Source organism: Bactrocera tryoni, chromosome 1 (genome assembly GCF_016617805.1).
Source record: "Bactrocera tryoni isolate S06 chromosome 1, CSIRO_BtryS06_freeze2, whole genome shotgun sequence".
NCBI classification, from domain to species: domain Eukaryota; kingdom Metazoa; phylum Arthropoda; class Insecta; order Diptera; family Tephritidae; genus Bactrocera; species Bactrocera tryoni.
In genome coordinates, this window is record NC_052499.1 from 967,706 (window position 1) to 992,836 (window position 25,131).

The window sequence follows — 25,131 nt, forward strand, 5'->3', positions numbered from 1 at the left end:
GAACTATTTACTAGCACACATGATAAATAAATTGCACATACCTTAACATTTCTGCTTTCTGAGTTATGTCACAAAAATTTGGTTCTGCAATTTCACTGATTCTCTTTTGACATTTAGACATTTTCAAGAAAGCTTTCGAATACATACATACATATATATATTTTGGATGAATTTTTGCAAAAAGCCTTCGCATAGAGCTCCTGACTCAACCACCTTTCTGATTATATTTGGATCTCTCAGATCTGCTCCGGTTCCATAAACTTTAATAGTTGCCGAATCCGAAGAACGCACGAATATTTACTCAAAATGTTGAATTTTTCTGGCTCAAATTTGATAGAATATTACTTATGTAAATGAACTCAAAATAGTAAAATATAAGAAATAGCTTGAGACTCTATTTTTCTGCCCTGAATACTTACTAAAAGTGTTTTTATATTTGTTTGCGAATATTTCGTTCACAGCGATCAAATTTGCCGCAACGAAGGTGAGCCTTGCGACACTTTGGGTTTGGCTGAACTGGGCACTGTCTGCAAGCGACGATCGTGCGCCATAGTACAAGATAACGGACTGCCAGCCGCATTTACAATTGCACACGAATTGGGTCACGTGTAAGTCGAATTAAATTGTGAACATTTTGTCGACTTTCTTCCTCCAAATTTTTTTCTATTGTCGATTGTAACGCAAATCTCTTATTACTAAAATTTCCTTTACTGTAGCTTAAACATGCCTCACGATGATGACGACCTCTGTAAACCATTCAACCGACCAGGTACGAAGAGTAAAATGCATATCATGTCGAGTATAATGGGCAGTGACATACATCCGTGGTCGTGGTCGGACTGTTCGCGTAATTATGTCTCCGAATTTTTAGAGTAAGTTTTTGGCACCTTATTTGTTGAGTCTTGACCCTTCTGGCAATCTCAAAATCCGCGTACGATTTCCTCTCAACAACAATTCACAATTATATACATTTTCTTTCATTTATCTTCTACAACACAATACAGAAAAGAAGACAAATCATGCCTTGAAGATACACCCACGCATTTCATAAAGATCGCCAACAACAAATTGCCCGGCGAAATTTACTCACTCAACCATCAATGCCAACTAATACACGGCAACCAGTCGCGCTACTGCCGCATCGATGGCGAATGTAAGCGACTGTGGTGCAAGACGGACAGCAGCAGCAGTGACTGTCGCAGCAGCAACCTGCCGTGGGCCGATGGTACACCGTGCAACAACGAGCGATACTGGTGTCAGAAGGGTGAGTGCGTGCCGCGCGAGGGCAAATTGTTGCAAGTGGTTCAAGGCGGTTGGGGTCCCTGGAGTGAATTTACACCCTGCAGCCTGACGTGTGGCGGCGGCGTGCAGGAATCACAGCGCGAATGCAATAATCCACTGCCGAAAAACGGTGGCAAGTACTGTGCGGGCAGCCGAAAGAAATATCGTTCGTGCAACACACACACGTGTCCACCCGGTACTTTAGATTCACGTGAGCAGCAGTGCTACGAAATGAATGGTCGGAATTTCTCTAGCAAAGGCATTGCCCGCTCGGCGAAATGGATACCGAAGTATGGACGTAAGTATGCGGTTGAAAATACACCAAAAGAAAATTTCAGTAAATAAATCTGGCAACAGTGGCTGCTAATTTCTTTGCATTAAAATCATTAATTTTGATATTTTAAAGTAGTAATCATATTTCGGACTTCCAAGGCTTTCATGCCAAACTACTATGTAATATATTTTTCCCAAAGGAGTATATCAGTTCAATATAGCTCTCTTTTCCAGATTTTTTACTTTATTTATACGTTCGAAAATATGTTAACTAACTCAACAATTGTTTTTATTCTTGCTTTTTTACCTTGTAGTGTCCTCGGCCGAGAAATGCAAACTGTTTTGCCGCCTAGAAGACAACAGCGCGTATTTTATGCTCGCGGACAAGGTGAAAGATGGCACCACATGCTCGTTGGATAGCTTCGACAAATGTGTCAATGGCATTTGCCGGCCGGCAGGTTGTGACAATGAATTGAATTCGCTGGCGAAAATAGGTAATTTGCAAAAATAAACAAAAGCCTAATTAGCAACACAACAATAAAACAATATGAACTAATGTAATATAAACTAAAAGCAGAAGAGTAACTGATGTATTATATAAAGAACCTTGTGCCACGTCAAAACCCCCGTCTGTCTACAAATACACCAGAACACATTTTACACATAAATAAACTGAGAATAGCGCGCGGAACCGCAACAGCTGGACCTTCAGCGGCAAAGCATTGCACTGATGGACAGTCAAGGTGATGTGGCACACATGACAGGTTCCTGAACGCAAAAATAGCGCAAAATGAGTCAATCGTCTTTCGCTCGCTAACGTGCGGAGCCATAAAATTTCTTTTTATGAAACATTAAAACCGAATAATCACAGGCAATAATTTATCAAAAGCACACGATGAGTTTTTAACTAAAAAATTCCAATGTATTTATCATGTTTGTCTTTGTATTAAATCACAATATTTCTGATTTTTTTGCAGATAGATGTGGCGTTTGTGAGGGTCACAACGAAACCTGCCAAGAGTACACCGGCAACTTCTACGTCTCCGATTTGTATAAGACCAAGTCCGAGTTATATTATTATTATGTGACAACCATACCAAAAGGTAATAAATTATGTCATATGATCGTTAACTTTACCAAGGAATAGAAAGGCTTGTCATTAAAGTAATTTGGCATGTTCACATGTCAAATAAATTTATTTCACCTGTGCTTTCCTCACATGAGTCATATCATACATACAAGTATATGAAAGCAACGAAAATATTTCTGCTAATATTTTATATGCAACATAAATAAAGATTTTTTAGTTGCAGCACGGTATTTAACAAACGATTTGGAGCCAAACTGATGATTAATCTTTTAATTTGTTAAAAAAAAATACAGTTTTTTATACAAATATTCCTTCGAAACTATTTTCAGAATATTTTTTTAGTAATGTTTAACTAATGAATACGAGTACAAGTCATTTTCTAAAAGTTTAATTAATATGATGCATATAATTTTGCTCGACAGCTCTGGTCGTATAGTCAGCATTTTCCTCATACACTCGGGCATAGTACATTAAGCATATGCACTATCTGTCAATCAGCGCTTTTTTCTTAATCACACATGCTGTAATTGTTTTTATTGTTAAACTTATTGTAATTATTATGTGACGTCGTTTAATAGGCGGAAATATAAAATGCACTTAAATATGTCCACAATATGTATACATAAGTAACCATTTGGCATGGGCTTCAATATAGCTGCCATACTACAGTTTGTAGTATCAACGGAATCAAGTTTTTGTAAGGAAGTTTTTGTTTTTGTGAAGGGTATTATAGTTTTGGTGCAACCGGAGTTAACTTTTTTTCTGTTTTTTTGAACATATGAGAAATGCCTCCATTCTTAGTTTAGTGGCATAGTTCTCAAGAATACCTGCATTCGAGTCAATGCGCGGCAATTAGCTTCAATTCAATTATAGACACTTCTGTGCTTGTATACATGAATAAACTAATTAAGTTGTTTCATTTTTGGAACCCGAATTATTTCTAAGAATTTTGATAATTCGAGCCATGATAGCAATTCCCTTTAAAATATTAAATCAAATGTCGCAAATTGTCTCACTGATAAGTTTGACACCTCTGAGTATTTAAATTATTTCCAAGTATTTACTTAGAAGCTTTATTACATGCAAACGCATGACAGCTTTTGTGTGATGCAAAAATGGGCCATCGGAAAGTTCAAGTTCAAGGTTATAGTGTTATCACACAGTCACGCATGGCGCCAATTGTCTGACTGCCCAGCGCGCCAAAGTATGAGGCGATTAAACGAGCAATAAATGTTTTTCTACATGTATGGACATAGCCATCGATATATGTATTTATTTCTATATCTGTATGATTTATTCGTGCATTCACCTCAATATGTATAGCTATGTGTGTATGCATGCATGTGTAAGTGCATTATGCATCCACTTGATTATTCAATGGCAATTAGAAAACTGATAAAGCCAAAAGCACACACACATATGCACTTACATATGTAAATATGTATAGTATATCGTGTCGACAGCAGCAATTAATGCGATGCATACAAATTGCTTATCATCGCATTTAAGACTTGTGCATATTCATACACAATACACATTCATATGAACCACACAACACACGCAAGCACACGCAACTGTATATGTTCGCACAACAAACAATGTGACATTAGGATATACATATGTACGTGCTCAGTAAGTAATAAACAATAATTTTAATGCGCGCGAAATCAGACAGCTCCTTAGCGCCGGTTTTAAAAATAGCAGCTGAATAACAGAACTATTGATGAATTATGTATTACCAGCACACACGCATACGCTTTGGTGCGAGAATTGAAAAAAAAAATAGTTTTTGTTTTTGAAATGCATTTGACGAGCGGATAATTGAATCGATGGGAGTGAAATGTCAATCAAACTGCCTATTGCGATAGACAGTTGGAAATATTCGTGGCGCGCACGCGCTGTGTGAAATGCTAATGAACACTAAGTGTGAACTGGTTATTGTAATACATGGCACGACAGTGGCATTAAAAGTTTGACTCCACTGGACTTTGCGAACCGCGCGTGTTGATAATTCATAAATCCTTTGAAATTCCACTTGTATTTATCACCAAATTAAGGTAGGGCATATGCTGTCGATGAGTTGCTTCGCACGCAACTGCTTTGGTGCTTCAGCATAAATTGCTAACCTTAAGCTGCGATCAATACATACATACATATATGCAGCTCAAAACTGAAATGTGGAAATAAGGAGTAGATTTATGCGCAAATTGTGCTTTGCTAGACTTTCACATACTGCAATTTTCGCCTCGGTTTGCTTTTGACGGAAGAAAGAAGCTCCATATATTTTAGACTAAACAATTATCAATTTCAGTTAAGAAAATCTAGTAATGGTGATTGTAATTAACTTCTATTATTTGTAAAATGAAACACAAATTTTATTCAAATAGTTTTGATTAGAGCAAACTGTTGTTGTTGTATACTTTGAACTCACTTTTATTATTTGTTTTCTACCTTTGCAGGCGCTTCCAACATAGTCATTACTCAACCCGGTTATCACGCTGAGAATTTCATTGCACTGCGCGACGATGAGGGCAATTACATACTCAATGGCAAGAATGTCATCACCAGCTATCATAATATAAAATTCTATGCAGGCGTAACCATCGAATATAATGGCGCCGAAAATTTAGTCGAGCATATCAACACCACCGTGGCACGTAAAATGAAACGTGATTTGGTTGTAGAGGTGAGCCTTCAACGGAGTGGCTTGTAAACACGAGTGCATTAATGAAATCGCTTTGTTGCCTTACAGATAATTTCCATAAGCAAAAGTGCACCGAAGGACAACGACTCATTGTTACTTAGCTACACGTATACCATGGATAAGCCGCTCCATCAATTGCCCGAGATAGAAGTTGAGATCTATAATTGGGAAAAGCAGCCCTGGAGTAATTGTGATGCACTATGTCATGGCAGCTCACATCGTTTGCCGGTTTGTGTAAGCACCACGAAGGCATTGAAAGTGGCGCCACAATTATGCGATGAGACGGCAAAGCCGCCAATCGAATATCGCCAATGTAACACGGATTGTGTGCTTTCGCTGAGCGTGGCAAACATTTCGGAGTGCTCAGCTTCGTGCGGCATGTTGGGCACGCGTGAGAAAACTTACTATTGCATACAAACATTTCCACATATCAGCCGCTCCAATATCGTGGACTTATCATATTGCCTCTCGAAGTTCGAGTTTAGTCCACACGAGTCGTGTCGTGAAGGCTGTTGGGACTATACCGAGTGGACGCCGGTAAGTTGGTTAATAAAAATCCCCATCAAGCTAGTAAACATCATTTATATGATTTCGTAGTGCTCCAAATCGTGTGGTACTGGCACGCAGACGCGTGGTGTGGGTTGCATGCTAAATGGTACGCGCGAGAGTGATAGTCTCTGTGATCAGCGTAAGCGCGATTCTTTCCGCGAAACAATAAGAGCCTGTAAAACGGAGCCGTGTTATTCGTACGAAGACAATTTGGTAAGTTGACGTCGCTATTGCCAAAAAAGAAAGTCACGCGGTTACTATATAACTTATTAACCACTAAATATAGGCTACACAGCGCTCATATGCCAGTTATTGGTTCGCCGATGAGTGGGGTGCTTGTGACGACAATTGTGAAAAGAATCGTACAGTTACATGTCGAAATCCAATGGGTTATGGCTGTCCGAAAGAGCGACGCCCCTTATCGAAGCGTAAATGTTGCAACATCAAATATGTGTCCAATTGGTCGAATGTAAGTTCTGCACACCTGCTACTCATCTACAAACTACTTATTTACTTGTTCTTAATCATGCAGTGCTCCGTTGAATGTGGTAATGGTGTGCGCCAGAAAGAGATTCATTGCGCTCGCGTATACAAACCGGAGATTAAAGGAACGCCGCGACGACGCGTCATCATAGATCCATACCACTGTCGTCATTTGCGCAAACCAACGCCGAAGCGTATGCAGAAGCCCTGCAAGATCAGTTGTAAATGGAACACTTCCGACTGGACGCAGTGTCCCGCCGACTGTCATGAAGAATATCAATCACGTTCTGTTTATTGTGAATCAGTGTTGGGCAATCCGATTGCTTATCGCTACTGTGATGCGTTAAAGAAGCCACCATCGAAGAAGATCTGCAACAATTGTGTTCGAAAGGAGTCGAAAATTATAACTCCTGTAAGTATCCGCTAATGTAACTTTAGGAATCTAATTGTCACTCTCTCTATCTCTTCCGTCATTACGTCCAGTGCAATTGCGATGGTTTCCGACGTCGTCGTATCATTTGCTACGATTCGACGGGACGACGTATTGTCTGCCCCACAAAAGAGCGATTAATTAAGGAGAAATGTCCCCCTCCACGTGAATGTATGCCACAGTCTTGTGAAGACGTACGTCGCCTACTTCGCAACTATCAGGACGATGAATATACCATATATGTGCGTTCACGCGCACGTAGAGTCTACTGCCATAACATGAGTAGCTCACCGAAAGAATATATAACCGTTAATCATCTTGAAAACTATTCCATTTACTATGATTATAAAACTTCCGATCCGGACAGATGTCCACCCGAGTCAAGAAATCGAGAGTTCCGTGATAACAGCACCAGTTCGGGACGTACGAACTTCCGTAAGATACGTATAAATTTGCCAGACTTACGTATAATCGAAAATGATTTTACGTTTGCGGAAACAGTCGGTACTCCACAATTGTTTGGTTCCGCAGGCGATTGTTACAATCGTAACAAGGAATGTCCGCAAGGCGACTTTTCGATAAACTTGGAAAAAACCGGTTTCCACATACGAGCCGGCGCGCGTTGGGACACTTTTGGTCACAGTGTAATTATGAAGGTATCTAAACCGGTAAGTGAAAGCTCTACTGTCAATCCTGCTTATCTCTAAGTGTTAACAAAATTATTCTGTACATAACTTTACACAAACAAAAAAACTTCAAGAATTCTTTTTTTTTTTAATTTGCATACAAATTCCAGTTCGACACCTCTACCGTTTCACGTCGCGCTTTCTGCGGTGGCTATTGTGGACGTTGCCAACTTTCGCATGCGGGGCTGTACCTAGATGTATGATCGCACATCGGTTGAAACAACCTTAGTGTGGATACAACTTTTTGTTGGGTAAAATATTAATTTACTTTATATAACCCTTTTGCAAACTAACGCCTTTTTCATTCTACCCAAACATTCAACCTCTGAATAGGCTCACAAAACCATTCGGTTCGTGGTCTTCACACCACCAGTTTTGTGGGCGTGGCATCGGTAGATATGGTCGCAGACGTGTCGTGAGCATGCAGACTGACAATGGATAAGCAAAATTTTATGTGCCATAGAATGACCCGACGATGTCATCGCCCACCCATAAGCCAACATAACCCAGCAGCGACTACAAAGGCGAAAGCAATAGACCAAAATTATACAGAAACACAGAAGAAATAAACACAAAGTACTTTTAATATTGTTGAAGTGGACGAACACCTAGTCGACGAGCAGGGAATGAACGAGTCCAACTACTGCTAGCGAATTTTTAGACGTTTTAGAACAGAAGTAGAACACAAAGCGCTCAAAACGGCTGGTGTTCAGCCGATATTGTTAACTGCCAGCAACAAACTCACACAAAAAACTAGCAATACAAACGATCACTGAACAATTTATGCGAAAAAACCAAAAACTCGTTGCAACTCACAAATCAAAAGTAAAAAAAAACTAAAAATAAAAATAAAACACATAAAATATTGACCTTAAGTTAAGTGCAGAGTTGAATTTTCTCAGCTTTTGCCAATTGTGTTATATGCCAATACGAGCGTGAAGTATGTGTATGTAATATTGTTCATTCTTTCAGTGTGTTTTGGCACAAAAATTTATTGGAAAAAATTTTATCCGTTTGGAAAAGTATTAATTAACAAAATGAAATATAGCAACAAATTTTAAATGAAATATTTTACTATATTCGTAGAGATGTATGTAGTATATTGTGCTGGTAATTCGAAAGGAATAAGAATTTGCTATTTCCATAAATTGCAACCCTTTGTTGAAAATTGAAGCGAATGTATGTAATATATTAGGTAAATATGTATGTATGTAAGTACAGTTTACAGTATATGTAACTATTTTATATATATACGATAGCTTTATGATCGATGGTGAGTGCACGAAAAAGTATTTATTTTGAAAAAAAAAAGAAAAAAGTAGTGTTAAGTCAAAACATCGCTGAATTTTACAAGTTTCAAAGGCGTCATGTGTGTGTCATGCCGATTTTTTAATAATGCAATAGTCGTAATTAAAATCCGTAAAAGCTTTCGAAATGCACGAATGGGCTTCGCAAAAGTCGAATTACTTATATGTATAACCACGTTTAACCAATTTTAAAATCACGCCAAAACTTACTCACGCATTAGCGCAAAAAACAGAACACAATTAAAACACACATATAACGAATTGCACAGTATATTTATGAAATTAGGAAGAATTTTTTTTTCAAATTACCCAAAAATTTATTTTAAGAATAAAATCAAGAGTAAAATTTTAACAAAACTTAGAGCAAGCCCTAATGAAATTAAATTTTTTTAAGCAAAACAATACAAATAACTAAGAATTTCAACAAACTCACTCAAAACTAAAATTTAAAAAAAATTAATTGTAAAAACTATCTGTAGATATGTATGTATGTATGTACATCAACGTAATGAGCCATATATTTCATAAATCATTTGCATTTAGTTGCTGCTTGCGTTGGAGCTGAAAACGTCTTGTCTCATAAAAATACAACAACAAATCCGTTTTTGTTAATTACGCACATATCTCATATTAGTATGAATATATAGTCTTTTTCATAAACAACAAACGCATGAACTTTTCACAGGCGCGCCTGTCTCTCTTTCAAAAAATATTTGACCTTTTTTATTACACAAATCTTGGGTTTATTAAAACCAAAATAGCCTATTACAAAATATGAGTTCAAATTTGTTCGTTTGCTTTTGAAACTCCTTCCAAGCAGTTGCTTTAAAGTCAAAACATTTGACTCGAATATAAATGTAGTTTAGTACTAGGTCACAACTATGGCAATCTAAGTTTTTACTGTAATTTAAAAGTTTAATTAAAATACGTAAAAATGGTGCTTATAATTATACAAATATTTTACTTCCAAAAACAAAAAAAAACACATTAAATAGATAATAGAGTATATAAACTTATGTGCAAACGCTATTTTCTGTGAAAGTAGACGTGCGTACGAAACGATAAGGGCCAGTATATGCAAGGAGAGATGTGCCACTTGCGCACATTAACTTATATACTATACTGCCATGCATTGTACACTTATGTATAAATATTTAGAAAAACAAATATACTATTTACACGCATACTTTTGGCATTTCTAGAATTAAACTTTCTAAATATTCTCAACAAGTGCCCATTCATACCAAACGATCATGAATTAATAAATAACTTTTGTAAATGTATTTTAGAAATGAAGAAAAATACTCATAAATGTTAAAGTTAATGCCAACTACGAGAAGAGAATACAATTTTAGTGGGCCATACATAAACAAAAACAAAAAGAACAAATAACAAATAACAAATAACAAAATGTTGGCTGAACTTATTTACATTGAACACATTTCACATTTCATCAGGAATTTCAAAATTTGGCTTCTTAGGTGTCAAAATTTGAGTTACGGTCGCCAAACCCATTGATCGCAGGTTCGATACAATGACTCTAGTTATTTAAAGGCCAATAACAACAAGCACGATAATTAGAGATCGCGGCATTAGTGTCTAGAGGCGCCTGTGGCGTGCTAAAAAACAATTGTGGAAATGTAAAAATATTGAAAATAAACCCACTTTCAAATAAATACTAAAAAAATTAACAGTAATTTGAAGAAACTTAAATTTCGTTCTCTGAATAATGATAAATGCAATTATTAAGTGAATAACACAAAATATTAATTTATAGTGCAACCTTCAGCCATATAACGGTGCGCTGTCATATATTTGTTAGACCTGCGCTCACTGCCAGCAACATACACGAACTCAACAAACATACATACAAAATGTCATATCACTCTTTGTGCCAAGCAAGTCCTTACAACTTGCTAATTATCCTTAAAAACCATAAAACACCCCTAAACTAGAAGGCAGTGTTGCCAATAAATGAATGGCGCATCATACATATATACATATAAAATATATAAATATACATATGTAATTGCTTTAATATATGTCCATATTATGTGTTTATGTATTTGTGTAAATAATTGTACGTTTTATTTAAAACTTAAAGCTTAGAAATACATAAATAAATATACACTGAAATAACATTAAAATGAAAATGAAAGCACTAAACCGTTGTTTCATTGCAAGCAAAATTACTAGGCAACTAGCTTAGCCGTGAAGACGACTTTATTTCGAAATTCAGTATTATATACGCAATCTTAGAAAGATTTTGAAGAAAGTCTCTCTCTGTGGTCAATTTTGCTATGCTTGCTGGCATTGGCTGAACTAGGATATTTCTATACGATGTGTCGTCTATTTGGATTTGGGAAAGTCACACCACAAATTTGAAAACTATGGGGATTTTCAGTTTTTTAAGGGAACAACTCCAGAGAATCATTAAAATATTGCAAAAGTGTGTCGTAAACCGTTTTGGTTTCAAGAATACTTCATTCGCATAAGTTAAATCGTCCTGTAACTATACTAACGACGATAAGATCAAGACGCCACCATTAGAGAGGTGCAAAAAGCCCTTAATATCGTTTATAGCTCGGTTTAATAGATATAAAGTGTTTCGACCCTGCCTTCAGCAAAAGACCTCAATAAAATTTAACTTATAGCTCTCTTATTTCGCAATTTCGGCTCCCTTTGAGTTATTGCTACTAACGAATCCGGAATATTCTCCCTTAAACTAATGAATGCTATGTTTTTAAACACTCCTGGTCATAGTCGATGGAATTATATTTTCATCTATTCGAGGCCTCTCTGTTTATCAAGCAAGCTTATACCTGCGTCTGAAATACATATGAGAGTGAAAAGCTTTTGAGCATACATCCTGCTTGTAAGCATATGAAAGCCTTTACTGATAAGTAAAGTAGAGGATTTTAAAAAATTATCTAAAAAAATTGTGTATACTCTAAATTTTCCATAAATTCATTTTAGAGTAAAACTATCGGCAAGTAATAAAATCTATCATTTGAAATACCATTCTATTTGCGCTGAAAACTGTAATTGGTGGCTTCTTATTTATTTCAAATAAATTTCAAATAATTTACTTAAAGATTTTGTTGTTCATTTAATTAAGTTTAATATAATTTTAAAAAGATGAAATAGAAAAGCACTTTGGTTTTTATAAATTATAAATATTTTTTTTTGTTTTTTTCTTTTTTAGTTTTCTTCCTTTTTGTATATGCTCTATATAATGTTTCATGCTTTGGTTAGTCAATGGGAAGGTGTTCGTTTTAATTTGCTGTTTATTTCTAAATTTTGGTGACTTTGGTTTCATATTTTTTTTAGTTTTACATTTTTTTATTTTGTGAGCACATTTGAAGAAAAATTTTCAGTTTTGCACGAGTTTTATTTTTAAAATCCGGAAATTGAAATTTATTTGAAATTTCACGTGCAAACACAATGTAATGCAAAAAGAGTTCCTATAGATGGCGCACATGTGCACTGTCGTATGATATCCGTTATGTGCGTTCTTCTTCTTGTTTTGGTGTTTAATGTCACTACTTTTGGCGCCATTAATTTGAGCATTCGTTGTGTGCTTATTGATTTGCCTAAGTTTACTGTTGTTGCTTTCCCTATATAACTGTAGCGTCTTTTGGTTCTTGTTGTTACCAATGCCTTTTGTGTTGTTGTAATTGAAGTTCTTGATTGCGCCATGAATTTGGTGTTGATGGTTACATTCGCTTTCAGCACGATGTCTTGCCGGCAGTCGAAGTATCCAAACGTAGGTATGTTGTTTTTGTTATTGTTGTTAATTCTAGTTTTGTGTGAGTGTTCTTGCGCTAAAGCATTCAGCAATCTTTCATGATCGAAAGATTTAGAAGCATTTGCGGTGCACAATGCCAGGTCCGGATTCATCATATTCCTGCTTGGAGATCCACATCTGTTGGAAAGTGGACAAAGAAGCCAAGATAGAACCACCAATCCAGACGGAGTATTTTCTCTCAGGTGGTGCAATGATCTTTATCTTGATGGTAGATGGTGCGAGGGCAGTGATTTCCTTTTGCATACGATCAGCAATACCTGTAAAGATATAAAAAAAAAATTCGAGTGAATAAATCGAAAACAGCGCAAACGCTTTATTCATTCATTCTGGCTCTTTTGTGGAAACAATTAAATTACCTGGATACATGGTGGTACCGCCAGACAAGACCGAGTTGGCATACAGATCCTTACGGATGTCGACATCGCACTTCATGATCGAATTGTAGACAGTCTCATGAATGCCACACGATTCCATGCCCAAGAATGAGGGCTGGAACAGCGCCTCTGGACAACGGAAACGCTCATTACCAATGGTGATCACTTGACCATCAGGCAATTCATACGACTTCTCCAAAGAGGTGGATGCAGCGGCAGTAGCCATTTCCTGCTCAAAGTCCAAAGCAACATAGCACAATTTCTCCTTAATATCCCTCACGATTTCACGTTCGGCAGTGGTGGTGAATGAGTAACCGCGCTCGGTGAGGATCTTCATCAAATAGTCGGTCAAATCGCGACCGGCCAAGTCAAGACGCAGAATAGCATGTGGCAAGGCGAAACCTTCATAGATGGGTACAGTGTGCGAAACGCCATCACCAGAGTCCAAAACGATACCGGTGGTACGACCGGAAGCATACAGGGAGAGCACAGCCTGAATGGCCACATACATGGCGGGCGAGTTGAATGTCTCGAACATGATTTGGGTCATCTTTTCACGATTGGCTTTGGGATTAAGGGGCGCTTCGGTCAATAATACTGGATGCTCTTCAGGTGCCACACGCAATTCATTGTAGAACGTATGATGCCAGATTTTCTCCATATCATCCCAATTTGTGATGATGCCATGCTCAATGGGATATTTCAATGTGAGTATACCTCTTTTGCTCTGCGCCTCATCGCCTACATAGGAATCTTTCTGACCCATACCCACCATCACACCCTGGTGGCGTGGCCGGCCAACAATCGAAGGGAATACGGCACGGGGCGCATCGTCGCCTGCGAAGCCAGCCTTGCACATACCAGACCCGTTGTCAATAACCAGGGCACCCGCATCATCGTCACACATTTTGGCAGTTAGTTAAGTGAGTTCTGCAAATGAATTATGCAAATGATGACAACTTATCGCCTTAATAGTTTTTCACATGCATATTTTGTGATATTGACAGATATGCAATTTGTTTTTCTACTTCCGAATGCCTACAACTTTAATAATTTTGCACAGACTTATCCGAAATGCAATATATATACTCTATATACTATAGGAATGAAACGTAGTAAAACATTTCAATTGAAAATTTCACACGCTTTCGAATTTTAAATAAATGAAATAATTATTTGTTTTTGATTTCGATCAAAAAAGTATGAGTTGGATAAAAAGTTGCCAGGTTTGATATTTTTCTTAGATTTTAAACAACGGTCGACAAGTTTATTCTGTTCCGCAAAAAATTTAGAATTTGGAAAATTTTGGTTAACGAAAAGTTGAGTTAAATATGTTTTCGCTTCATTTTCTATAATAAAAAGGCAAAAACGTTTTACAAATTCCATTATATATTTTTCAATAAATTATTGAATTAATCAAATATTCTAAATTTATTAAATGAAAATTTGTAGGGTTTCTTTTATCAAAAAAAATATAAATAATATTAGATATATCAGCTTTTTTATTTATTTTAGCGCATAAAACGGCTGCTATAATTAGCAAGCGCTGTTTATTGGCCCCTTTCACTTTCATTAATTCCCTAGATCCTTAATTCTCGGACACAAAAATACACTCGTGAAAGTACTTCGGTCGGTTGCTATTTCTACACGCCGATTGCGTAAGAATTCATTGCGTGTTGCAACAAGAATATAGCCACGCCCTTGTTCATTGCGTAATCACTAACAAACGGTGCGAGAGAATACTTAATTCAAGACTTATTTGAATTGAGCTCACGGATATTGAATATTCGAAATCAGCAACGGTACAGAAGAGTTTTGTAAACGAGAATTTTACAAAGGCAGTGTAATCTAAGAACGTATGTCTGCAAGACGCCTGCAAAATTACGCGTGATATTCTACTACGAAAATACATACAGAAACTCTTTGAATATTGGTCTACAAAACCGAAACTGAAATTCATCTCACTTGTGAATAACTGTAACGAAATATAATGACACGTCAATGCTCGGGTACCACACTGGATTCACAATTTCGCTTTTTAAACAAAAATTATTTGAATTTAACACGACGATGTCGTGCTTAATTATCCTATGTAATATGATAACTGCAGAGAGTAAATTCTTTTTTGAAAACTTCACTCTTTTGACAAGTTCGGTTACAGGTAGTCATTCTGAAGATTTAAACTGTGTATTTGAACTTAATCACATATTTCGCACATGATCTCAGCTTTCACTGTTGGTATACAGAACTTTACTTTACTTCAGAAATGTCTCACAGTCACTTTCTTCCCTCTTCCTTTTTCACAAAAACAAATTATTTTGCATTGTTTATGCACTTCCTTCAAGGCTCTCTAATAAATTTGTTTCCTATTTTCGTGAAAATTATAAGGCTTTTGAATTCTCGAAGCACCGTATTACCTTGCGGCCAACAATCGAATGGAAATCGAACTTTATGTTATGTGTGAACTCGATTTTTTATAGAGTCTGCTCGTGTGGGTCCTCGTTGGCGCCCTAACCAAACAACAAATGGAATGACGATCCCAGCGCAGTGCCTTTATATCACCACTGCTGAGGTTGATTGCGAAAAAAATTGCATGGCAATTTAAGGCAAAAATTCTTGCATTCTTCTCGGCAACGGAATGGCTGGTAACGAAACGCAGCCACCATGACAAAAATTCTAAAATAATCAAAATGAATTAACCAACACACAGACACATTCATACAAAGGGTATATTAGCATAGCGCCCTGTTGATTTATTATGCCACAAACAACCAAACAAACTGCGAAATTTTCGGCCAAATGCAATTGTAATTAAATCGACGAAGGCCCAAGCTTGTGTTGGTGAGTTTATCGCAATGATTAGAGATGCTGAAAATCTTTGTACCAAATGTGTACTGGTGTTCGAAATAGTATGGTGCTTTGTAATGGTTCACCGCTCATTCCAAATAAGCCGTGTGAGTTTTTTAGGTGACCACAATTTCTTATCTTTGTAGTTCCCTGAAATCAGCTGTGGTTACTCATACGACATGAGACTTTTCACTTGCGCTAAATATGTGTAATGAGTTATTTGAGAGTCCTGAATTAGTTCTCTCCGGTGGACTACCTCTAGGCTCTCGAAATCTTTATCAACTGTTGCTAAACGAGAGGTGAGTGTATGGAGGACGCCCACGTCACATGTCAGACGGAGAGCGTGTGGAACTTTTGTTATCTAGCAGGACCTCATGAAAGCTCAGCGAGCATTGAAGAGTCGTATATACTCGAAAGGTCCTTTTGGTCACTCGTGAATTACTAGAGGTCTAGTAAGCTTTGTATATTCAATACGGTATATCTTAAAAGCTTTAAATTTGATGGGAAAGTGAGATTCCATGAATGAAGGGTCCATACAAAATCATACTATTTATTTGTTAAAACTAATATGAAGATACACACAAAGATATGAAATTTTCAAGGGGTTCAGTAGGGATTCAGAAACTTCTATAAAACCTAATTAAAAATGTGATTTATTTTTTTATAATTCAGTAAACAATAAACTTCTCTTCGTAAAAAAATTAAATAAAAATTAAATAAAATTTAAAAAATTAAATTAATTAATTAAAGGTCAAGGAAAATATAAATAAATTAAGAGAAATCGATGAGTCAATGACCATCAGTAAAAGTACCGTTTATGAAAGAATCAACCCTCCTTTGTATTTGTTGGAAGTGCGTGAGTATGCGTTACCACAACACAAATGCATGTATATTGGGGACGTTTCCACTTTAGCTCGATAGGCAATCATCGACAGATATATCAACTGAGTAAGTGTAAACACGCTAATGGAAATGGAACTGCTTGCAGTCACTCAAGCATTCTCACTTGCTTAAATGCAAGCAAACTCAAAATACTTGGCGATTTTTCACCGAACCCCAAACACTTCCGACAGCATTCGTCTAATCGATAAGATCACCGGGCTATTAAAAAGCCGAAGAATCAAAACAACAGCAAAAGTATTCAGCGCAACAGCGAATCTGTGGCTAATTAACGCAAGTAACAGTGCAACAGCAACAACAGTAGCACTAATCACTAAGTCGGATGATGCACGGAGGAAGAGAGAGTGCACTCGAGGAAAATGCGATCAATGCAAATTCTAAACGCCGGCAGCGATTGCCTGCGCATTCTTGCGATTGTCGCTTGCCGGCGAGCGAGCGGCACTGTATGGCTTTTTAAATAGAAACGAACCGTAGAAGGACTGATGCCGCTGATGGGATCTCTCATGCTCACTCGAAATGAAGCATTTCGCCCGTTTGCTTACACTGCACTTGTTGTTGTTGTAAGTTTTGCTTGGCGTCTTTTACAAGCGTACAATAAGCACTTGTAGTTGGTGACAGCAATTAAGTGATCAGCCATCGTCGGCACAGCAACAACGCCAATAAATCAACATCAAGGTTGGCGGCCTCAACCACGCAATCTGCGTGCCACAGGCAACTAATTTACGTTTGCTTGCAACATTGGCTAAATAGGAAACACGCCACACGTACATTTTCGTATATATATACATATACATATGTATGTAAGGGATGGTTGTTGAAATTTACATAAATTTGGGGCAGGGAAATGTCGCGTCCATTTGTCTTCGACTACCTGCTGCTGCGGTGAGTAGCAAGGAGGACCTTTGCTATTGTTTCACTTACAATATTATTAAAACAACATGTGCGTGTGTGTGAGTGTTTGGCGCTTCGCACCGAGAACCAAAGTGGTATTTGAGTCATTCCATCTCAAATACTAACGACTAGAATACTAGTCTGAGGAATGCTCTAGTGACTGCCTCACTTCTGCTCGTGTCGTTTGTGTTGCAGAGCTTTTAAATAGCAATTGATTGGTTAATGCTTCAAGTATTTTTTTTTTCAGATTTTGCAGTGCCGTAAACTTTTTGTTTTGTTTTATTTATATTTTTTGCTATTCGTTTTGCTGCTTTGTTGGCTCGTTTCAGGTTATTGAAATTTTAAGTAAAATATATACATAAATAAATTATACTTAAATTTAGATATTGTACGCTCAGAGCTTTTATCATTCCCATTGCGTCCTCAATTTTATTTGATATAGAAAATTCATTCAGGCACTTTTAGCTGCCATTGGTTTACTTTTTTGCTTGGTCAATTTAAAAATATTCATCTACTTACTAACTTATTAATATACTACCTACCAACTATTGGTTGGTATTTGCTTTTTTTCAGCTTGCCAGGAGGAGAATTTTAATTTAAATAAATTATTAAAAATTTATTAAATCGCGAGCCTCAAAATATATGCAATAGATTTTGTAAATCCTAAATTGATAAAACTTGGGATCAAAGCTGAAAGCATCCTCTATACAATGGTGTACAAAGGTCCATTGCGAACAAGTAAAGGGTCCACACAAATTTCGTCCTCCCTGTCTTTGCAGTGGTTGCTTTGTCTTGATTGTCTGAAGTTTACATTATATATTCACAACTATTATATTCACACATAAAGTATTAATTACTGTGGAATTACTGTGGTATTAGGGTGAGGTTAATGATTAGTACTATGAAGCTCAGATATTATTATTATTATCAGCATGTCAGCAACATGTTGCCAAGAAATGTGTACAGCCTGAAAGTATGCAATATAAAATTATAGTGTGGTGAATATAGACCTCTTTTCAAGTAGAGAACATATGTAAAACACGTTCTCTGATTCAAGCAAACATTTATTGAAAGAATTAATTACCGCTTGGTGCAGCCACAGAATATTTATTAATTTTAAAACATTAAGTATTATTCATATAATGTTTATTACGTTGTCTGTCAATATTTGCAGCGCAGAAAAATGACTAACCAGACATACATACATATGTACAGCTATTATCAGAATAATTGGAGTGCAAATTGGGTTCAAGGATACTGAAGGAAAAAATATTATAAATGCGTCTTAGTTATTTCGAATATATTTCCTTAATCTTACATAATTAGCAATGAAAAATATATAAACAAAAAATAATGTATATATTCATAAAAAAATTGTATTGAAATTAAAATTAAAATGGCTTGCTCAAAATAAAAGGAATGATGAAAAAATATCCAAATAAAAGATTTTTTTTAAATACATAGTTTTAAATAAGGAGATATTTCATGGCATCTCCTAGGTTCCATAATTCCACAAAATTTCAGAATTGAGCTACATGCTGCTTTATAGCCTTCGAAAGCATTTTAATATTTGTGGCAGCCTTATTAGCGACTTCCTTTTTTTATGTCTCGCCACAAATTTTCAATCGGGAGACTGGGCGAGCTATTGAAGCGCTCTTATGGCGTTATCAGCGAATACTTATTCCCGATTTTTGTTTAAGATAATAATCAGCTGATGACCACTCAATATCTAGTTTTTTTTTTGTTCTGCTGAAAATGAATTTTCTCGGGCTATGTGCTGCTTTTCCTTAATTTTGTTTAACCCTGTTGCTTCGTGAATCTAGTTATGTGAGGAGCAAGGGCTCTGCTTTTGATGCGTATTTAACAACATTTTGTATCACCGAAACTCGGTTCCCGATGATATTTTGTACCATATGTACCTTTTACCTTCTTCTCTAGAAATTAATTTCTGGAATAATTCAAACTGCTCAGCTGTGGATTGCTTTCTATGACCTACAAATTATATATCAGCCTATCTCATCCACAAGGGTTGAAAATGAGTTTTAGGCAACACTTACTTATGAAAATCGGGAATTATCGAGAACAGAAAAGAGTCAAGGGCAAAATATTCAAACAAATTCGATGAGAAAGGAACAAAAAATTTGATTGCAACAACACTTATATTATTTTGATAACAGCTGTATACTATATATTATATCTGCTTACGATTCAGAAAAGTTCTATATGCCTGCAAGCATCATGAAGTTTGCTAATTTTGCACCACCTTGAACATCTATTTTACTTATTAGTAGCGCTTTGTGAATTTATGAAATGTCTCTCGTTTTATTTTGTGCTTCAAACCACATTAGCAAATTGTTTGTGACCATTTTCCTAACTCAACTAAATCATACACTATGATTTGCACAATGATTTCATAATTTTCCCTCTCTCATATTAATAAATTCGCAGCATTTCTACGTGGCCTACTTCAGCACCTCTGTATACACACACATACTTACATGTGTACATATATTATAGGTATATTCTTTCGGCAGTGAAAGTAATGCGAATCTGTAGCCGCCTTAAGTGGGTCAAAAGAGTAGTCAGATTTGCCAAAACCTAACTCCAAAGATCACGCTAATTATATACTTTTTAATAAATATGTAAGTATTTACTTTTTAAGTAACAAAAAGTTATTCGCCACGCTTTGCCCCTTACACAATTATCAGGTTCATGTAGACCTTAGTAAAGTTGTATACGTAGAAGTAGTAAGGGAAGGAGCAACAACACGAAACTGCCTAATCCGCACAGCCTCCTATGTATGCTTAACAGCCGGAAAATGGGAAGTTGTAAGCATTGCTTGTATGCATGTGACCTAAATAAAAGTAACGGCAGCATCCAGACTATGTTCTTATGCATACGAACTGCCCTGGTAGTGCTACATATGTATGTACAAGTGTATGATCTCAAAGCATAACCAAGAAGATCCCTATTCACCGTGGTTCGCCCTTACTGCACAACTTCATACATCCAACACATGTGCCAGATTGCCGAGATTTTGATAGACATTAGAAGAAATGCTTTCACTAAAATTTATGAGTGAGTATGTATTTATAAATGCGGATGTACGCCCTCACCGCTGGTGTTTACAGCGGAGTTTCAAAACGATATAGGTCAATGATGTCATCTGTCAAAATTCGACAGTTAGAATTTTTTTTTGAGATTTGCAATACTGTTCAGATGTTAGACATACATTCTTTAAAGATTTCTGGCGGCAAGGATCTCTAGCGATCAAAATAGTAAAGTATAAAAAATTTCAAAAAAATACATGTTCAACTCTGACAATTGAGATTGCTGCGGTATGTTTTGTATTGGTCGACATATGACAGGAATAAAATTATATAAATATAGCAATGGATGCGATGTAAAAATAATGGATCACATATCCCTACACACAAGCCCAAAAGTAAAGAATTAAAATCAAAAAAGGCACATAACTTTTGTATTTTATGTTTTCTCATTTTTCGTTGGCTTTTACCTTATATATTTCATTTCGAGCGAAGAAAGTGGCATTTTTTCATGAAATACGGTAATAGCACCACCAACGCAGGCCGCAAAGCATACACAAAAGAATACAGCAGCTTAGTCAAAGGCTAATAAAGATGCAGCCAAGCCGAAAGTTAACTGCAGAACATCCAACAAATGAAGCCACACATGTAAAGCTTATATGTAACTGAGTTGAAAGTGTTTGTAACTGTTTTTTTTCCTTATAATTCCCTTGTATACATGCCCGACACCACAAGGCATACTCATTGGAATGGCCTACGTCTGTCTTGGGTCCCATGGTAACACTATAAAAATCATAACAATGCCATGCTAATAAATTCAAGCGGTAAAAAGCGGAGAATCTCAGCAAAGAAAGCAAAACAGCAAGACAAACAGCCATTCAGCCATCCAGCAAGAAAGAAAGAAAGAGTGAATGAAGAACAACAACATAGCGCTGAGAATTTTTGTTGCTAACGACAACGATGACGCTGACAACGACGTGAGCAACTACGTCAACAAAGCAACAGCAATAACAAGTGTGTTAAACGAGTTGGCGTACGCATGCGCCAAAGCCAGTCACAACTCGACAGCGTCTCCGTCTCCGTCTCCGCCTCAATCTTCGTTTTCGTCATGGCGCGAACAGCGCTTTATTCTCACACACACATACCCCTCCACTCCACTGCCGCGTACACTTCTATGTCGGAAAAAGAAAGTGCAAGTGGACGGATGCTTAAGTATTCCGTTGTGGTAGACTTTTTAGAAACGAGCTTGAGACCACAACCGTTGACCTAGTTTCAGGCGCGCGAGCGCACAACCACGCACACCACCACATCTAAGCGTGTGTACACGTTCATCATTATATGCGTAGGTGTGTGTGTGTACTATGCATGTAAATAAGTGCGGTTGATAGCTGGTTTGTGCGCGCGTGTGCGCGTGTGCGCATGTGGCTATTGGCTATGTAAACAGTTGGGGGCAAGTCATACAATCAGAATGTTTCATGATTCGATCTTTTGGACTTTTAATTTTCGTCGTCGCTCTTTCCGTTTCTCTTTCATATTTTCTTGTGTCTTTTCATTTATTCTTTTTCAAAGGCTTACAATTTCCTCAGCTTTCTTGCATTGGCTTTCAATTGCAGTGTTATTGTTGTGATTTGAACTATCTGCTTCTTCTTCTTCTTTTCCTTCGTTACCATCGCAGCGACTTACGTGACGGCTGGCTGTTGGCTCCGCGCTCGACATTTTAGTGAGCGGACTAGATGTGAAGACGTGATTCGGTTTGTTAAGAAAACTCACACACACACATTTACACAAATACATAGCCCTATTTACATATATACAAACGCCGGAGCTTGCGTTTGCTTCATCTGCTATTTTCGACTGAACATTTCTGTTGTTGGAGTATTTCATACATACATATTTGTTGTTGCTTTACTGTTTTACTTTGTATATTTATTTGATAGGCCTAAAAGAACACAAACACAAATTTCGATAACGACTTTCGAATTGTTTTTGTTTTTGTTTTTAATTTTTTTTTCTTTTTTGCTTGGCTTTTGCTTTTTTCCTTTTTGTGCATTTCTCCTTACATGTACGCGTAACTGCTTCTGAAGTACTTCATCATTAACATTTTGCTGTACATATAAGCGTATGTATGTGAATAAACGATTTTGTGTGTTCGAAAGTTTGAGCCTATTCTCACAGTTATACACTTTCGAAATTCTCTGCCTGTATATTTTTTTAGTAAATATTTAGCAACTTTCCGTTAGAAACAAAAATATGAATAATTTTAAAAGTAAAACCAGTACATAAGGAAGGACTAAGTTGGGGTTCAACCGAACACTTTTGAGCTTGCAAGATTCAAAGCCAAGGACATACCTTAAGATGTAAAACGTCAACCATACTCCATATAACTCACCGACTTCTTCTTCTTTACTGGCGTAGACACCGCTTACGCGATTATAGCCGAGTTAATAACAGCGCTCCAGTCGTTTCTTCTTTTAGCTACGTGGCGCCAATTGGATATTCCAAGCGAAGCCAGGTCCTTCTCCACTTAGTCCTTCCAATGGTGGAGGTCTTCCTCTTCCTCTGCTTCCCCCAGCGGGTACTGCGTCGAATACTTTCAGAGCTGGAGTGTTTCGGTCCATTCTGACAACATGTCCTAGCCAGCGTAGCCGCTGTCTTTTAATTCGCTGAACTATGTCGATGTCGTCGTATATCTCGTACAGCTCATCGTTCCATCGAATGCGATATTCGGCGTGGCCAACGCGCAAAGGACCATAAATCTTTCGCAGAACTTTTCTCTCGAAAACTCACAACGTCGACTCATCAGTTGTTGACATCGTCCAAGCCTCTGCACCATATAGCAGGACGGGGATTATGAGCGACTTATAGAGTTTGGCTTTTGTTCGTCGAGAGAGGACTTTACTTTTCAATTGCCTACTTAGTCCGAAGTAGCACCTGTTGGCAAGAGTTATCCTGCGTTGGATTTCCAGGCTGACATTGTTGGTGGTGTTAATACTGGTTCCTAAATAGACGTAATTATTTACATCTTCAAAGTTATGACTGTCAACAGTGACGTGAGAGCCAAGTCTGTTTGTTTGATGACAGGAGATATTTCGTCTTGCCCTCGTTCACTGCCAGACCCATTTGCTTTGTTTCCTTGTCCAGTCTGGAGAAAGCAGATCTAATGCCAGCAGCTTGGTTTCGTTAAGGTACCTCACATGCAATCACCAATATGCAGTAAAGGCAGCCGGTAGTTCGAAAAACCTCATAATAGTTACAGGGGTGTTAGGTGAAGTTTTCGTCCAATTTTATCTATTTTAGGCACAAAGATACATTGTTATGAGTAAACCACGAGTCAAGCTATTGGGTGCTATCAATGAAACTGTTTGGTGTATAATGATTTGCAAGTATTTTCTTGGCGGGTTTGTGATGGGGCTAGGCATTGACAGAGAAAGTGGAAACCAATTTTAGTGCTTCAGCAAGTGGACAGTATGCCAAAAATGTTTCTGTGACCGGGAACCCCAATTATGGGCAAGTGCAGTTGATGATCTTCCGATGAGCATAGGTCTTTCTACAATTGTTGACTATGCCGGAATTAATCTGATAAGGTGAGCAATGCTATATGGCCATCTATCTACTTGTATATGGTGGCTTTCAGTGTCCTCCCGTAATCATTCATTAGAAGAACGTTGACGGATTGACTGTAGCCTTGTACATATTAATCTGAATACACCTAATTATCTCAGATATCTTGCTGCTCTGTTATTGCCACATCGCTTAGCAAATGGTTGGCGTCGTCGACATCTTTTATGATCATAAATTTAGTGCCCCTAAAAATATTTACGAATACAGTTTGAACACATGGCAATATTTATTTCTTTAATTTCCGAAAACCATTACAAATTTTAGCAACAAACAATATTAAATTTTCAACGATTCAACCCTTCTAACCTTGCCGCAACAAGGGTTATCTGATCTACTTGTTGATTGCCCGCTGATTAGTAATCAGATTATGGCTCCTGATATAGTATGTACATATACTACAATTCGTAAGCAAATCACCCAAATGACACCGCAAACATCGCCGCGGATTACAGTTAAAGAGAGAAATAGCACATCGCGCGACCCCCGCGCAACAAGAAAAATATGCAGTACAAAGAAAAACATCTTAAAAATAAATAAAATAAAAATTCGCGTAAAAACTTTCGATTGTCTGCACATAACTGTTTCTGATGTATAATACATTTTAATTTTATTTCTCTTCGATTGTGCCCTTGTTTGCGCTTACCTGCTCTTTGTCAATAAACTTATTTTATTTTCGTTTTGAACGCTGTGCTTTCAGAGCTTTGCGTGCGTGATTTTTACCTTCAACGGTGTGTCAAACTTGGCCAACTTATTCAGTGATTTATTTATTTAACGCGCCAGCGTCTGTGCTTGTGTGTGTAGAGTGTTGTTTTGGGCTTAAATGAAACACCCGCCGCTGCT

General features: G+C 37.1%; 2 protein-coding genes across 4 annotated transcripts in view; one reads left to right on the forward strand and one right to left on the reverse strand.

Annotated features, from left to right (window-relative positions):
• The window catches only part of LOC120782795 (A disintegrin and metalloproteinase with thrombospondin motifs 9), a 70,213-nt gene extending 61,075 nt beyond the window's left edge, over positions 1 to 9,138 (forward strand). For all 3 annotated transcript variants that reach the window (XM_040115269.1, XM_040115270.1, XM_040115271.1), the window contains 13 exons: positions 462 to 608; positions 717 to 872; positions 1,005 to 1,579; positions 1,869 to 2,048; positions 2,532 to 2,657; positions 5,104 to 5,330; positions 5,397 to 5,885; positions 5,946 to 6,110; positions 6,184 to 6,366; positions 6,430 to 6,792; positions 6,864 to 7,478; positions 7,607 to 7,747; positions 7,830 to 9,138. In XM_040115269.1, coding sequence (XP_039971203.1) covers positions 462 to 608; positions 717 to 872; positions 1,005 to 1,579; positions 1,869 to 2,048; positions 2,532 to 2,657; positions 5,104 to 5,330; positions 5,397 to 5,885; positions 5,946 to 6,110; positions 6,184 to 6,366; positions 6,430 to 6,792; positions 6,864 to 7,478; positions 7,607 to 7,699 — 3,319 coding nt within the window. In that variant the 3' untranslated portion in view covers positions 7,700 to 7,747; positions 7,830 to 9,138. The remainder of the gene's footprint in view (positions 1 to 461; positions 609 to 716; positions 873 to 1,004; positions 1,580 to 1,868; positions 2,049 to 2,531; positions 2,658 to 5,103; positions 5,331 to 5,396; positions 5,886 to 5,945; positions 6,111 to 6,183; positions 6,367 to 6,429; positions 6,793 to 6,863; positions 7,479 to 7,606; positions 7,748 to 7,829) is intronic.
• Positions 9,139 to 12,164: 3,026 nt separating this feature from the next.
• On the reverse strand, positions 12,165 to 15,519 carry LOC120767942 (actin, indirect flight muscle). Its single transcript, XM_040094325.1, has 3 exons — positions 15,403 to 15,519; positions 12,968 to 13,915; positions 12,165 to 12,868 (listed from the first exon to the last, which is right to left on the reverse strand). The coding sequence occupies exons 2-3, from the start codon at positions 13,890 to 13,892 to the stop codon at positions 12,663 to 12,665; spliced, it is 1,131 nt and encodes a 376-aa protein (XP_039950259.1). The 5' UTR covers positions 13,893 to 13,915; positions 15,403 to 15,519; the 3' UTR covers positions 12,165 to 12,662.
• Positions 15,520 to 25,131: the final 9,612 nt, after the last annotated feature.